This window comes from Callospermophilus lateralis, chromosome 2, assembly GCF_048772815.1.
Source record: "Callospermophilus lateralis isolate mCalLat2 chromosome 2, mCalLat2.hap1, whole genome shotgun sequence".
In the NCBI taxonomy this organism is placed as follows: Eukaryota; Metazoa; Chordata; class Mammalia; order Rodentia; family Sciuridae; genus Callospermophilus; species Callospermophilus lateralis.
The window spans coordinates 129,651,520-129,668,986 of record NC_135306.1 but is presented as its reverse complement, the minus strand read 5'-3'; the positions used below and the strand labels follow the sequence as shown (position 1 = coordinate 129,668,986).

General features: G+C 33.9%; 2 protein-coding genes across 8 annotated transcripts in view; one reads left to right on the top strand and one right to left on the bottom strand.

The window, feature by feature from the left end:
• Cep57 (centrosomal protein 57) overlaps positions 1–13,915 on the top strand; it is a 36,808-nt gene extending 22,893 nt beyond the window's left edge. For 2 of the 3 annotated variants that reach the window (XM_076846500.2, XM_076846499.2), the window contains 5 exons: positions 1,342–1,449; positions 1,990–2,067; positions 6,236–6,480; positions 6,977–7,121; positions 8,458–13,915. In XM_076846500.2, the coding sequence (XP_076702615.1) occupies positions 1,342–1,449; positions 1,990–2,067; positions 6,236–6,480; positions 6,977–7,121; positions 8,458–8,691 (810 nt within the window). In that variant the 3' untranslated portion in view covers positions 8,692–13,915. The remainder of the gene's footprint in view (positions 1–1,341; positions 1,450–1,989; positions 2,068–6,235; positions 6,481–6,976; positions 7,122–8,457) is intronic. The other variant, XM_076846501.1, reaches the window with a different exon arrangement.
• Positions 11,969–17,467, bottom strand: part of Mtmr2 (myotubularin related protein 2) — an 81,977-nt gene continuing 76,478 nt past the window's right edge. For 4 of the 5 annotated variants that reach the window (XM_076846495.2, XM_076846496.2, XM_076846498.1 and 1 more), the window contains 3 exons: positions 15,595–15,708; positions 13,764–13,940; positions 11,969–13,140 (listed from right to left, as the gene is read on the bottom strand). In XM_076846495.2, the coding sequence (XP_076702610.2) occupies positions 12,979–13,140; positions 13,764–13,940; positions 15,595–15,708 (453 nt within the window). In that variant the 3' untranslated portion in view covers positions 11,969–12,978. The remainder of the gene's footprint in view (positions 13,141–13,763; positions 13,941–15,594; positions 15,709–17,467) is intronic. The other variant, XM_077108833.1, reaches the window with a different exon arrangement.

The following is a 17,467-nucleotide window of genomic DNA, read 5'->3' as shown; positions in this document are numbered from 1 at the left end:
TTTGAGTTCTGATAGAACATTATTATTGAAGAACAATGACCAATGATATGTGATTTGAAGTCTAGCTAATTCTAATTTGTATAATCTTGGTCAAGCTAACCAATAAGAGCCTAGATTTTTCCATTGATAAAAGGATCTTCATTTTATATCTTAGTTTTGGAGAGATCAGATGAGATAAGTGATAATGAAACCCCCCAAATATGTTAAAATTCTGGCACACAAATATAAGACAACTGCCAGGTAAAACTAAATAATTTTAAAGAATTCAGAAAAATTCTTTTGTTTTCTGTTCATGCTCATTGGCACAATAAGTCTTCTAGAGTAGTAATATTTTATTCATTATGTTCCATCTAGTCAATTAACTATATATTAAGCATTGTTTATGTGAAAGTGTATAAATACTCTTGAGGGTAGGGATCTCTGTATTCTTTTGTCAGTGATTAGATTATTTTCCTGACATGTATAGTTGTGGAAAATAATAGAAATGGTCTGCTTCATTTTGTTCAGTCCATTGCTTCTGAGTGTTTGTTACAATTCCATCAGAATTTTCTGGAGAACTTTTAAAATACTTTTAAAATATAAATTTCTTTAACCAGGAAGTTTCAGAATCAGGTCTGAAGAGAAGCCTTGTAATCTTGAGTTTTTTTCAAATTCCAGACAATTTTTGATAGAGGCAGAATTAAAAGAATCGTAATTATAGACAAGTTTTTTAATATATTTTTAAGGAATGTTGAATGTTTAGGGGAAATTGATTTTTTTTAAAAAAAAATTCTTAGTAATTGCTTGTGGAATTTCTACCGTAATGTATTATTTTAAATTAATGTAGATACCAAGCTTCTATAGAAAAAGTACTTGATAATATTTGCTAAAATAACTTCTGGTACTTTTGAACATACAATATCCAGTTCCTTTTTCTTACAGTGTATGAATTTTTAAGAAAAGGAAGAAGTATATTTTGCTTTCCAGCTGCTTTGACTCTGGCTTGCACTGTGGTAGATAACATCCTTGAAAAGAGAAGCTCTCAAACCATTAGTTTGGGCTTCTGTACCTTGCATTTAACTTACTAGATGAAGTTTATGAAGCAACTACAAATAGTGGAGCTGTGGTTCTAAGCTTGGGAAAAGGACAAATTATAACATACAGTTCAGGGAAAAAGAAAGATTGGAGTTAATTTAACAAAAGTGAACAAGATTAAGATTGGCTCAAAACATGGTTATCCAGCTATGTATTTTTTAGTCGGATACTAATGTTGGTTTTTAAGAGCTTTTACAGGGAAGATTTCAAATTTGAATCTTAACTTTTATTTCTGCATCATTAACTTGAAATTTAAATTTTTCCTAGTTGCAGACTGGTCTGGAAACAAATAAACTTATCTTTGAAGATAATGCAGCTTCATATGTTCCCAGTGCAAGAAAAATTAAAAAAAAGAAGTCAAAACCACCAGAAAAGGTATGAAAACAGAACCAGTCAGGCAAAGTGCTGATTACTTGGTGTAATTTGTGTGAAAATACTCATAAACCGTGTGGTGCTACAACCTTGGGAGAGTGAATCTCTTTTATTCTCAGTTTCTTCACTCACAAGGTGAGGATAAATAATATTTACTTTTAACTTTTTACCTGGTAGTGAGATAATATATAAGGATACATTTCAGAACTATAGAACACTGTATAAATAATACTAAGTATTGCATTAATTACCTTTTGCTCTTAAAATGCTTTATGTATCTGTATACTTTTTGTTTGTTTATTTTACTTAGACTGTAACTGCTGTTTTGTTAGATAATTTTCCCCCCTCACTTTTCAAAGGCTAAGATACATGTTCACAAGTTTTATTAGGGACTTGCTTAAGAATAAAATATCAGTATAGGTGAGGCAAGTTGAGTAACCCATGTAGTAAGCTGAAGTCTCAGGTTAGTGGTATATAGATAGGTTTTATCTTCATGTGAATAAATTAAAATTTTCTTTCTTTTTTTTTTTTTTTTTCATTCAGAAAGGTCCTAGAAACTATTTTGGTGCGCAACCACATTATCGATTATGCTTGGGTGATATGCCATTTGTGGCCGGAAAGGTGAGTTGGTCAAACTAGATTTTCTTTATACAACATACATGTTTAAGTTCCATGCATCTGTCTCTATACCTGTGAGTGGTGAAAACATTTATCTGTTCCCATTTACCAGTGTGGATCATAGTAATCTAAGAATGAGAATGAAACGGGGATAAAAGTCATTAAAGCACATTCTTAAACCATTTCTGGTTTAAGAAGATGTCATTTCAGATAAGGGTCAAGGAAATAAGAAAAAGTATATATGTAGCATTTGACTTGAGGGGAAGGTATTGGGAATTGAACCCAGGGGCACGTAACCACCAAGCCACCTCCCCAGCCTTTTTTTTTTTTTTTTTTTTGGAAACAGGGTCTTGCTAAGTTGCTTAGGGCTTTGATAAGTTGCTGAGGCTGATTTTGAACTTGCATTCCTTCTGCCTCAGCCTCCTTGGCCACTGGGATTAAGGATGTGCATCACCACACCCACTTAGCATTTGATTTTTAGTATCAACCCTATTGATTTATACTTTGATATAATTAGATGTTTAAGTAAATAGCACATCCTGTTTGTCCTCATATCCATACCATAAGTGGGACTGATTCTTCAAGAAATCATCATACAGACTTGAATCTTAGGTTCCTTTAGCGCTTAACTGTAATTGATAATTTTGTCAAATACTTGTTAGTTTATACTAACAAGTGATTTGTTTGTATAATTGGTTGTTTCATGTTTAGGTGGCTTGATTATCAACCTGGATTGTCAATTTTAGAGGCTTGGATAACAGATGTAACTTTGAATTTTATTTGCTTGTTTATTTATTTTAAACCCACAGCAAACCCTCAGCGAAAGCTTGGAGAATGAATTACATCTTACTTTTTAGCTTTTGCTTTGTAGGTGTGTGGGGTACAGATTATTTACAGATATTGTCATTGTTCTCCTTTGCCATAAATTCAATCTCTTATTATATTTTAGTCAAATTTTTACCTATTCTTTTATCTCCTCTTCTCACCAAGCTCTTTGTTTTGCTTTACCATAGCATCTTTGAGTTTCTTAAGGGCTAATTACATCAGAATCACACTGAACATAGTTTTGAAAAGCAGATTATGAAGCCCTACTACAATCTTACTGAATTAAAATAATCAGCATATTGGGCCCAAAATTATTTTCAATCTGCTCTCTAGTCACTTAAATTTGGTACCCACTTAGTAACATTCCACACCAATATTTTAATTGTGTAAACATCCAAACCAATGGTTGTGTTTGAATACTTCTAAGACACTCCAGTCAGCCCTTAACATTTCTGAACATTATTTTAGAGTTCTTCCTTAAAATGAGTTGAATTTTATTACTTTGTAAATTCTACCTGACTTATTTTCTACCATTAGTCATCCATATATAGGAAAAATGAATCTTTGATTACCAGAAAATTTGGATTTTTAAAGATAGCTTTATTTCTCTTCTTATCTCCTTATTTTTTCTAGATTAGAGAATATTTTCTTTGGCTGTTCTTCAGGTTTTTCTTCAGCTGTTCATCATAATTATGGTTTTGTATTTCTTTACCACTTCATCACACTCTTCCTTCTAAAATCGAATATAGCCTTCTAACTGTGGTATGATAGGCTGCCAGAGAACAGAATTGTCATGTTCTGAATTATCTACTAATTCAAACTACCACCTCACTTTTTTTTTACTGGAAGACACATTATTCCTTTCACCATTGATTATAGAGTCAACTATTGCATCTGCCACTTTAGGTCCTCTGCTTGTGGATTTGTTTTTCATTGAGAATTTTTAATCAAACTTTGAACAAATAGATTCATGCTATTTCACATTAAATATGTTTCAGTATTCCATCCCAAATTTGATTGCCTGTCATTGGTAATTCTCATTGAAGTCCTTAATAACAAAGGCAGAACAGGTAGATTAAAAGAAAGGGCTTTTCAACTTGAGCTCTCTCCATTTGATGTTTTTATTTGGATTCTTTTTTTATACATGACAACAGAATGCATTTTGACACATTGTAAACAAACAGAGCATGACCTCTCATTCCTCTAGCTGTACATGATGCAGAGTCACATATCATGTGTGACACCGGTTGTGTAATCATACAGGTATATAGGGTAATAATGTCTTGTCTTATTCCATCATCCTTTCTACCCCTACATCCCCTCCCCTCCCCTTTCTCTGCCCAATTCAAAGTTTCTTCATTCTTCTTTAGCCCCCACTCCCTCCCCCCCATTATGGATCATCATCTGCGTATCAGAGAAAACATTTGGCCTTTGATTTTTCTGGGATTGGTTTATTTTGCTTAACCTGATATTCTCCAGTTCCATACATTTACCTGCAGATACAATAATTTCATTCTTCTTTAAGCCTGAGTTATATTCTATTGTGTATACATGCCACGTTTTCTTTAACCATTCATCTTTTGAAGGGCACCTAGGTTGATTCCATAGTTAAAGTATTGTAAAATGAGCTGGTATAAACATTGAGGTAGCTGCGTCACTGTAGTATGCTGATTTTAAGTCCTTTGGGTATAAACCAAGGAGTTGGGTAGCTGGGTCAAATGGTGGTTCCCAGAGAGATTATACAGTCACTGTACAGTTTCTCAGTCTATCTGATAAAATGACCAGTTTTTATCTTTAGTTACATATCATCTTAGATAATGTCTTTGTAAAATATAGTAAGAGTGAATTACTAGAAAAATAAGGACATAAAATACAAGTCTCAGTTATGACTAGATTCAACAAAGTAACCTTAATAAATGGAACAGTAGAAGGAACAAGAGAATTTAGATCTATTTGTTGTATATTGAAAGTGTACATGTGGGGCCGAGTGTGGTGGCAAAAGCCTATAATCCCAGTGGCTTGGGAGGCTGAGAATCGTGAGTTCAAAGCCAGCCTTAGCAAAAGCGAGGTACTAATAAGCAACTCACTGAGACCCTTGGGGTCTCTAAATAAAATACCAAATAAGGCTGAGGATATGGCTTAGTGGTCATGTGCCCTGAGTTCAATCCCTGACACGCACACACCCAAAAAAAGTGTACATAGTAATAGTGAATATGCACAACAGGTTATGAGCAAAACAGTGATTATATTGATTTACAAATATTGGACCACATTTGCATTTCTTGAATAAACCCCACTTGGATGTGGTGTATAATTCTTTTTATATACTACTTCATTCAATTTCGATGATTAACAACAGAAACTAAGCACAGTGACTACCACAACTGGCTGATCAGAATCAACTTTGAGTACTTAAAAATACAAATTTCCAAGTCCTAACCATATGCTGATTACGTTTGGAAACTTGCATTGGAATCTGCATTTAAAACAGCTGTCTAATGATGCTTGTGGAACCAAGCAGGCCCAGCCATCTACTTATAAACTGGAATAGAATATTTGGATTGTTGTTTATTGTTCAAAATTTGAGAAGCTTACCAGTTTTCCTCTTCATGTAGTTTATGTGACAAATATGTATTTAGGGCTTCCTACAGTTCAAGGATGGAAAAATTAATACAGTAAATCTTGACCACCTGGAACTACACTGTTTAATAGGTAAAGTAGATATGAAATATATGAAATGAAATTACTATATTGTGGTAAATGCTATAATAGGGATATGTAGAAAGTGTTACGAATGATCTGAGAAATGAACCAGTTACTACCTGGCAATTAAAAAAACCTTTAAAAGTGATGTATTCAAACTGGGTCTTAAAGAATGGTATAAGTTACTACACAAAAGAAATGTTATCTGCAGATACGACTTGTTCACAAAATAGAAATAAGGAGGTGGTGCAACACGAAGCCAAAGAGTATTTAAGTTGCATATCAGTGATATTTTCCATGCTGAGGACTTTCTCATCGGGTTTAATCAAATGATTTCAAATAAAACAGCATACTTACAATAATAATTTTAGGAGGATAACTGATACACCTATGATGTTAATGACATGAGAGCAAGTAAAACCAACTGGGATGTTCTTCTAATAGTTAGAGGTTGGTGCATAACAGTAGGAAGGAGGCAGAGAAATGTATTGGAGATATTTTGGAATTTGCATCCAGGAGATTTGGTTAAGTAATTTACTATAGGCTAGGAAATTTTATGTTGGATATTTACTTTTACTCAGGTTGGGATTGAAAAACAGAAATATAGGATGTACCTTCAATTAACTTACCATTTTCTCTCCAGTCCACCAGTCCTAGCCATGCTGTAGTAGCCAATGTTCAGCATGTCTTGCATCTGATGAAACAACATAGTAAAGCCTTGTGTAATGACCGAGTAGTCAACAGTGTTCCTTTGGCAAAACAAGTATCTGTATCTTCACGAAGTAGTAAAAGTAAGAAGTCTGTAACACCTTCCTCCTCCAGCACCATTAATGAAGAGTTGTCAGAAGTCTTACAGACTTTGCAGGATGAATTTGGGCAAATGAGCTTGTGAGTTTTTAGTTTTTGTTTTTTAAAATATATTCAGTTCTAAAGTCTTATTGTTTTTTAGTTTCTTGGTTACTTTAGTAATCATAGTTTTGCTTGTGCAAGAAATATTACTGATCATAATCTTATGTCAGCCAATTTATAGGTAATCTAACACTTAAATTAATTTAATTAAAATTACTAGTAATTCAACAAATATAACTTATGAGTAAAGTCTTCCTTTTCTGATCCTATTAAATGTTTTGAAGTACAAGGTTTTTACTGAAGTTTTATTTCATTTTTTTGAGAGCTTGATATACATTTATGTTTATTTAAACTAATGAGTTAGAATGAATATCTGAAGAGTAAGATCTTTGTCTAGAATTTCCTTTCTACATACGTAGTCTGTTAAACTGAGTCATTTTTTTTAACACACAGCAGTGACTCTATGGTAAAGATATAATGAACCTAACCATAAAACAAGAAACTTAATGAAGTCTTCCTTTTGCTTTGTATATAGTGATCATCAGCAGCTTGCAAAACTTATCCAGGAGTCACCAACCATGGAATTAAAAGATAATTTAGAGTGTGAACTTGAGGCATTAGTGGGAAGGATGGAAGCAAAAGCCAACCAAATAACTAAAGTCAGAAAATACCAAGCCCAGGTAACTCAGTTGTCCTTCACTGAAGTTTAATAATTAAAACATATTTTTCTTCAAATGTATTAATAATGACACAAAGTGGGTCATAAAGAACTACCAGAGACACTTCTTTACAGAAGAATTGAGTTTATTAAACAATGAGTATTAAAATTAGTATTAAGTGGGTTAGGAAAGAAATGTTATCTTTAGTTAGAATGGATTTCATCATAAACCAGTCATGGTATTTACTAAGTGCAGTGGTGAAATCATACTCAGGGTTTTCATGCACAGAAAAACAGAGTGATTTGTGTATTTAAGAGATTACTGAGACTGCTAAGACTAAGGGGATGATATCAGGGCCCTAAAAGTCTGAGTTCACTTAGGCTGTTAGGCTTATCAAAAATGGTTGTCACAGGGTCAAGACAGTATTTGGAGTTGGGCAAAGGTGCACAAATTTGATGTTTGTTTTAGAAATAGAAATATCAGGGCTACTTGGTGCTGGATAAAGTATGGAGGGAGATTTATTATGAAAGATTGTGGTTTGAGAGATGTGACAACTACTTATTGATTGGTGTGATATGATACACACAGTGCCAAAGTGCTTTAAGAATGTTATCTAAGGACTTAAAACTAAAGTACTTGGCCCAACTAGTTCACTGGTAAATGGCAGAACTGGAATGCAAACATGGGATCTAAAATGTGGTCTTTTAAAAAAGTACTATTTCCAAAGTTCATGTTAAAAAAAAAAAAAAATAGAAGCATACAATTACTTCAGAGTATTGTTCTAATGTTTCTCGTACAGCAGACTTGGCTTTATTCTAATGAAAAACCAACATGCAAACAGTAGTTTTGCTAGAGTAAAAATAAAGCTCCTTTATTTTAAATTATTTGAAAAATAATGAATTAAAAATCCTTTTCATATTGCTAAGTTACCACTACATTTCTTCATCTATCTGCAGATTGCCTCTTGGCCTCTCACACTAGTTTCTACAATGCCCTTCTCCCGCATCTGCCAAAGTCTTTCTCATTTTTCCTTTCCCAGTGTCTCATTTTTTGCCTCCTCAGTCCTTTCCTCAGCTTTCCTTCTAACCCACCTATTCTGGATTTGGTTAGTGCTGCCTTAAATTTATGATAAAGAACTGGAATTGATGTGTGTACTTTTGTTCATTTTTAATACTGTTAAATATTTTAAGTACTGAGTATTAAATGACGAGTGCCATAGACTTCAAGCTGTTAAAAATACATACCTAGAATGTATTTTTTGAGTTTTTGTTAATGTGAGAGTTATTTTAAAAGTACTCATCAGAAGAAAATGTTTTCCTTAAATTCTTCTTTTCCCTACCTTGCTTATTTGGTTTAGCTAGACAAACAGAAGATAGAGAAGCAAAAGAAAGAATTAAGAGCTAACAAAAAGACTCTCGATGAAGAAGGAAATGTCAGCAGCCGTTCTTCTGGAATCACAGGGACCACAAGTAAGAAGGATTTTGCCAAACAGAGACCTGGAGAAAAAAGCAGGAAAAATCTTCAGTTATTGAAGGACATGCAAACCATACAGAATTCATTACAAAGCAGTAACTTGTGTTGGGATTACTGATTCCTCGTGCCAGGTCATAAATTTTATTCAGATAATCTGTACCTCATCAATCAGATGTTGACAATTCACTTTCCAGGTTTCATACTCACTTATGTTAGAGTTAATTAATAGCAGGTGTTAGGGGGCCCAAGCTTCATTACCCAGTCCTGTGTTACGCACAACAACTGTGAAACCATTTTAATGGAAACCAAGGGAGTTTTAAGGCCTAAGAAGCCCCTGTTTCTTTGAAATGAATTTGCCTCACTGACATATTGCACCTTCACTAATTACCGGGTGGCTTTTTTTTTTTTTCCCTTTTTTTTTTTTTAAACTTGTGGGTGTGATTTTTTTTTAAAATAGTTCTTCATTCAAATTAGGTTTAAATTTTCAAAATATGAGGCTTTTCCATAGCAGGGTTTGCTAGAAAAGTCTTTTTTAAATCTTCTGGCATAAAGTGCCCACTTCCCTTTTCCCTTAAAACCATTAAATACACTTTGTTTCAACTATTGATGGAGGTTTTCATATTTAAATATTTATATATTTAAGAGGATTTGGGTTATTGTTTTTTTCTTTTTTGGTATTTCAGACATTGATCAGTATTGAATGCACTTATATTGCTTTTTTATCCAGTTAGTTTTAGTTAAAGATCCAAGCAATCATTTTAAGCTAACTACCTGTAAGATTTATGAAAGCATTTTTTAAAGTGTAAACAAATTGTTAATAAATGAGATTTTTGAAGAAAGTGAGAATGAGAGAGAAGGGAGATGTTGTGAAGCATACACATCTGCAGTTTTTATATATACCCATTTGTAATCATGTTATTCAGTCAAGGCATTGTGATATTTTTAAATCTTGAAACCCAGAGAACCCCGTGAATATTTGCTTTCCTTTTTCTGTACAGTATGAGCAAAATACACACAAAATTTTCATTTTAATGATGTTGTTATAATTTTGAAAAGATCAAGACATGTTACCTTTTTATAAATTTGCCATTCATGTCAATAAAGTAAACTTTTTTAAGGAAACACTGAAACTTTCCTTAACAGCCTATTAACTAAGGCTTTATTTATTGTTAACTCTCAAAATGCATTTTAAAATAGGACATTAGTATCTTGATTATAAGGAATATTAATATTCAGTACTTAAATGTTTACTATTTCAATGCTTTCACAAGAAACTAAGCCCAACAAGCTTGAATTGCCTCATGGTATATGAGATACCCTAAAAAGGGCTAATTAACATGTTAGCCACATATTAAGGGAATTCTTTTCATATGCCTCTTCTTGAATTGAGATGGAGGTTAAGGATTATACCTAGACAGCATGACTTATTCTAGTTCCTGAGCATTGATCTTGTCAAGCCTCTTATTGAATTATTTTTTCTACAGCTAGAGTTCTTAATTTAGTGTCCTAAATACCTATTTTGTGAACCTCCTGAGAGTGTATGTAATCGTTTGCTTATACGTGTGATTTTTCTGATGAGCAGGTTTGCAGTCATTGAATTGAGTCCATAGAAGGTGAGAAATTGCTCTGGTAACATGGTAAATATTTGTGTCTCAGCCATCATTTCAGCTATTAAACTTTTGTTATCTCTTTGTTTGAATTTCAGGTCATTAAATTGTATGGCCATCATTTGAATGGTAGTAAATACAAATCCTAATTAGGAGAAGAGTGATTAAATACTGCTAAATCCCACCCCATCCTTTGGTTGGGATTCAAACTGTATCCTCTCCAGTTTTTGATATTCTCAGGTGAGAACTTAAATACTAGTCCAGTTTTCTTACCTGAGAGTTTACAGTAGGAGAACACATCCATCCACTGATGGTGTACTAGCGCTTTATTACAGTGCATTTCAACAATGCCAACAAGGATACCAAACTGAGTAATCAAGATGTCTTTACAGGCTGGTGGCAGACATCAAAGTTGTTTTTCTGAATACAGTGTGGTGAATGCAGTGGTTAACAGGCAGGTACACAGTGCCATGGCAGATCATGACAGAGAAGGTATGATGAATGGAAGTAACTTGCTGGAGGAAAATACCTAACTTCTAGAGAACAGGACTGAGTTGAGTCACAAGAGATAACAGTTGGGCTAGGTCAGTAAGATAGAAAAACAAAAGCGGCAGGTAGGAATATGAGGTTTACATGGTAGAATTGTGAATAAGTAGACTAATATCTGTGTTCCTTTTATATACCAATGAGAATAGAGGGGTAGGCAGAGTCTAAGGAGGCTAGAGCTTCAACTTGATCATACTGGTGTCTAAATTTTGCATTCCTGATCATAAAGGAAAACGTATACCCGTACAACTAATATTCATAGACATATAGTCATAAAACATACAAATGCCTATGAAATATTAAGGTTTTTTTTGTATAGACAAGTATGTATTTTTAGCTCTCTTCTTTGTCTTCTTCTCAGGCACATAAACTCCAGGTTGGAGATTGCTGCAGAGGGTGAGGGAAACCACCGAAATGTTTTGAACACAAGACTTTATTTTTTGGATACTGGAGATTGAACTCAGAGGCACTCACACTGAGCCACATCCCCAGCCCTATTTTGTATTTTATTTAAATGAAACAGGGTCTCACTGAGTTGCTTAGTGCCTTGCTTTTGCTGAGGCTGCTTTGAACTCTGGATCTACCTGCCTAGTCTCCCAGGCTGCTGGGATTACAGGTGTGCACCTCCATGCCTAGCAAAGAGAATTTTTTATACTTAGATTTCTCTTGGTCTTTTAGTGGAATTAAGTGGGTATGAGTACATTAGGACTAGAGGCTTTAAATTCTTAATCATAAAGAAAAGCTGAAGAGATTACCAGACCAAGATGATAAAGCTTAAGTGAGGGAAGAGAATAGATTTGGAATACCAAATTTAGCTTAATTACTATAATATTCTATTATTAGACATATTAGCTTTAATACTGACTGGCCATTTAAACACCTGTTAAATTTTTCTTGTAACAAATTTCACATGATAAAATCAGTGGATCCCGATTTTGGTAATATTGAATGTACTGATAGAAATATGTGGTGCTGAGGATCCTGCCAGGCGAGCGCTCTACCGCTGAGCCACAATCCCAGCCCCCTATTTCCTCAACTCTAAGACCAACAATAAGGATAAGACTTAGACCTGTGAATTTATGAGCAGAAAAAAACCGTTTTTGTTTCATTTGGGAGTCAAGGAGTCAAAAAACTGAATATTTCCATCTGTACCAGGCACTCCTCAGAAAAAAAAAATTCCAAGAAATAGTTCTGTGTGTGCGCACACATACACCCTTAATGTAACTTTGGACAAGAACAAAGTTTTAAAATTAGCTGAAATTTCTTTTAATTAAAAGACCAAGGGACAAGAAGCTTCTTAGTTACAGTACATTACATATGGCTCTCATATAGAGTAAAATAGACATCAGACAGTGAAATGTCCATACCAGCACCAAAGTCTCAGGCAAGCAGTGAAGCAAGATTTCTTTCTTTTACTGGTATTGAGATTGTAATTCATTTTTAAATGCAGTGTGTTCTTTGGTAGGCTTAATTTGGTGGAATAAAGTAGTGAAGTATTTCATGTAAAATTTAAGCATTATACTTCTCACCATATGCTATTTATACAGTCTTCAAAAATTTTAAAACTTGCCAATTAGCATTAAGCAAAACAGAAAGGGGTAAAATTTTTTTTTAATTGGAAAAAAATGGAAATTAATCTGAATGTCAGAATTCTTTGAACTCCAAAATGGCTACCACTTTGTCTCCTTATGGTCCCTAAGCATCTCTCTAAGGCATCATTCTGTAACAGTAGAATGCCCTAATCAAGTATGTAAATAATGTCAGCAGCAATTTTTAACTACTGCCACACTATGCTTTGCCTTTCACTATATTAAGAATGGAGGTTGAACAGTGATCAATGTAAATCAATTACTACATGAAGAAAAGCCCATGATGGAGAAAAAGATATTAAATGATTTTGATCTGTCATACATAAAGGCCTAATATAGATGATGCCACAGAACTTCAGTGTTGATTTGATTTGAAAACTTGTTCCTCTGTGCAGTGAGCTTTCTCCAATCAAGAGGTGTATTTCTAAAGTAGTTTGTACTTTTACCAGATGTCTGAACAGATTTAGTGTCATAATCACTGTTTCTCTTAAGCCACCCACATTGCTATAGTTGCTATAGTTCTAAACTCATCTTAGACTTAAAATAAATAAAGCATCTGAACTTTTCTCTCAGAGATGGGTTCAAAATAGGGAGACTTTCTACTCATAAAGCTGCCACTGTAATGAAGAGTTCATATCAATGATGTCCTTAGTCACAATCCTTTTACACAACAGTCTGGACAGGAGTGACACATTGTGCAGGAGAGCTGGCTCTCTCTGAGGATGAGGTTGATCGGTTGGAAATTTCTCTCTGTAGTTCCTCTACTTTTTTCTGAAGCTCTGCTCGTTTAGCAAGAAGTTCTTTGTATCTATTGTGAATAGGTTCCTACAAGAGCAAAACATAAAATTATTCAACTAGGCAATCCTCGTCAAACCTAGGGTCCCACCTTTTCTATCCATCAGTGGAGATTAAATTCAGGGACTACTGTGGCTACTAAATCTTTCACTGCCATTTCCAATGCCCTCAAGTATTTCCAGACAATACCTGCTGTGGAGATGCTCCTAGAACCGGTACATCTACAAATATAATATATGTATTATAATACATAATTATGACAATTAGAACCTAGTAGTCAAAAGATTCCTATCATTTAATTGTAGGTTTTCAGTCCTAATAGTAAACACTCAATAATATATTCACTATGAAACAGAATTTTCTTAGGCTTTTAACTTTCCTAAAGCTGTTTTCAACAACATATTAAACAGGACTCATAGAAATTAGGAAAAGACAAAAAGAGAACTGATTTGTCCAAAGTCAAAATGAGAAAACAGGTATACTGACTATCCAGTGTGGGACTCTTTCCAATACACATTTATAACTCTCAATGGATATAGTTGAAAGTTATAAGTATGCACAGATAATATTTCAACTAGAAATATAGAATTAAAGGGGACACATCTAATAGAATTACATTGTGCAGATCTAAACTCCCATCATTTTTATCATACCTGTGGTTTCATCCGTGGATTCCATCTTATGTAATATCCCACCCAAAGCTCTAGGTGGCGCATGCTGGCTACTGGATAAAGGACATGATTGGAATAACTCCCATAGAGAGGATTAGTGAAGTCTTCCAGCTGGCTATTTATGTAAGACCACAGTGACACAGTCCTCTTAGGAAGATTCTATCAGGAAAAATAGGTAAACATTCACATAAGCTATTTATGCTTTGGATGAAATTTGTAAAGATATATTTTGTAGTCATTAAAAAACCTTTTTTTCCTCAATGGAGATTAACTCGGTGACATCTTTCACTGCCATTTCCAATGCCCCCACGTATTTGGTTTGAAAAACCTTTTTAATGTAAGTGGGTCTGTTATAATCAAAGTGTGCTGGAAAACAGTCTGCAGTTCCTCAAAGAACTGCACATGTTCAAAGCAATAGTATTCATAATAGCCAAAAGATAAAACAACCCCAAAATCCTATCAACTCATGAGTATATATAGTATGCACAATGAAATATGGTAATAAGAAGAAATTACATTCTAAAATGAAGATGAACCTTGAAAACATTTAACACTGAGAAGATCACATAGTTGATTCCATTTAAAAAAAAAAAAAAAAAAAAAGTACAGCCAGGTATGGAAGCACATTGCCTATAAACCCAGTGACTGAAGAAGCTGAGGCAAGAAGGTCACATGAAGTCCAGAAGAGAGAAATCAGAGGAAGAAAATAGGTTAGTATTTGCCAGAAGTGGGAGAAAGGGGATTGACTACTATCAGGTATGGGACTTAACTTGGGATGATGAAAACATCCTGAAATAAATGATGGTATTGTACAACCACTGCTATATGCTTTTTTTTTTTTAAGTGGGATTCTATGGTATGCAAATGGTCCTTTAGTCTAAGACACACTTAAATTCATAACATTCTTTGTGGTATAAGTACACAACCCTATTTTACAAAAGCAGAGATTATGTTGCCCAAGGTTATTTGTAAGTGACAGATCCAAAGATCTCAACCAAGTAACTGGGCTTTAAAAGCTATCTTCCCTGGTATACTTTAAGAAGCTACTCTATAAATTTTTTTCGAATGAAAGTTTATGTAGGGCTGGGGTCCTGGCTCAGTGGTAGAGCACTTGCCTTACATGCCTAAGGCACTAGGTTCGATTCTCAGCACCACATATTAAAAAAAAATAAAGGGTCCATCAACAACATAAGAGAGGGGCACTGATCAAGATGGTTAAAATGTTCACACACAAAGATGTATTCTGAAAAACAAGAAAACTCCAATTTAAACTAGTTCTTAGTACCAGCCACTTAACAGTGATCTCTCCGGGTAAGAGAAATACTGGAAAAAAAATTTATACAGTGTTATCTTAATAGTATTTAAAATCTTTATCATAGTTACTACAGTGTTACTTTATAGTAATTTTAAAATGTAATTTATGCACAGAATATATTTTGGGATTTGAGCTACCCATTCAAAGGTGTGCTTTCTGCTAATTTATATTTTTCTACACCTGCTTTGAAAGATTTCCATCCTATGTGGAATAATGGGAACACTCATGCTCCTCAATTCTCTTTAGCAGACACTACTTTCTACCCTCAGCTGACAGCTAGCACCATCAGCCTTGTGATAGGTATTTCAAAATAGATCAGGGCCACATATGTGGGAGAAAGTAATTACATTATTGCTTACAAGATAAAATATGACCAAAAGGTAATATTAAAAAAAAAAAAAAAGAAAAAACCCTGCTTGGTTGCTATCAATCATTTTTGTGGGAAAAGTACAGATAGGGATAATGCAAGGAAGGGGTGGGCCACAGCTCATATTTTACCTCTTTTCCTCTCTGCTGTTCACTGTTACAAAGGAATGTTCCAAACAAGCAGCTGTATAGGTGGTCCAAAATGGTAATGAGAAAATATTCATTGAATTCAAATGCAGTAGGAAACTGTAAATGGAACATCACATATGCATAAGATTAAGACTTTTTAGGCATATTCATCCTCATGAGTAGATTCTTTGTTGTACTTTTTAAAAATTAAGTCTAACGACATTTAAAACTATATCTAAGCCATTGTGCCATTATTAGCTTGCTTTTCTATTCGAAAATCCTTTGTCACTTTTCTCAGGTAATTTCTCTGGAGACTTCTTTTCTTTTGCAAAAGTTAGAATGGTGTGCTTTTCAGTATACTCTCTCTCAACCCTATGCTTACTGGAAGCTGAATTTTGACTTGGGCAATTTCCCTTCCCATAATGTTTTTCTATAAATTTTCAAAAAGGTAATTTTGTTTTCAGGAATTAAACTATCAACATTTTGTCCAGAAAAATCAACACTAGACAAAACTATCCTTCACATATATGTACATAATTTATAAGGCAAAAATACTTATCTTTTTCAAAGAACATCCTGGTGAATCAAGGCCCCTCATACCCTGTACTTAGGTAGCATCTTTCTTTTTTAAGAGTGCTGAGGATCAAACCCAGTGCCTCATGCATACTAGGCAAGCATTCTATCACTGAGCTACAACTCCAGGCCCTGTCAATGGATATTCTAATTTTACAAAATTCTATTTTGGGAAATTAATCAAATGAATGATTACAGAATGTAAAATGGTAAGTTAACATGGCAGATTTCTACAACTAAGGACAATTCCTAGTCCCTGAGTAATTTTTGTGGCTGGGAAACTAAAGAACCAGAAGATCAAGCATATGCCATTAACAAAAAACTAGCTGACTATAAGTAAATCCCATTCTTTCCCTTAATAAATCCCATCTGTGTTTATTAAAAATTTTTAATGACCTTATTTACTAGGCAAAAATGAATACATCCTGGCTTACTAAATAAGCCCATGAAGCTAAGCCTGTGATTAGTTTTTCAATCTTTTGACAAGAAGTATTAGCTAAGTTATGAGAAGATAGCTTATTCAGTGGGCATTTCATCACAAGGAAACTAAAATAGCTGGGCAATAATTTCCCCATTCTTTTTTTTTTTTAACATGCGTAAAACAAAAGGAACTTCCAACAAGAGCTTTCTGATCCCAACCAGGAGAGGTAACAGGCAGGAAAGTTATAGAATGTGGCCTAATTACAACATAATTGTCCTACTTTAACAAATATGCTATTTAAGTCTGCAGTAGTATTCAATTATTTATAAACTTTTAATGATTGTTTAGGAAGAAAACAGCCACCTTCAAGACAAAAAGCTCATAACTTAGGAAACAAAACTGAATTGTTGCACACATTTTCTGTGTTAAAATCCTACCCTCACACACATCTATGACAATGCTTCATTTAACATAGAAGGTTTCAAAATAATCCACCCAAGCTGAAATGCTAAGAAAAAAACCTATTAAATATACAATTGACAAGTCATCTATTTTAATATTTTATTGAAGCTAAAATATTTATTCCAAAGCAGGGCCAATGGGTGCCCTACTTTATATTCACGTAGCAGTCTTAACTAAAACAAAAGTTTGAGGCCTAACAAACTGCCAGATAAATAGCATACTGATGAGCTGCATTCAACTTTTGGGTTTGGGAATGACTTTTATGAATTACAATTAAATCATATTTTTACGGCACTGACCCTTTTTCAGACTATTCTCATGTTTCCCAAAACATTAAGTGTATGTACATTAATATTTCAATTAAATGTTTTTTTACAAAGCTTTTAGAAGGTTTAAAATATATATGTAACTATACTCTTC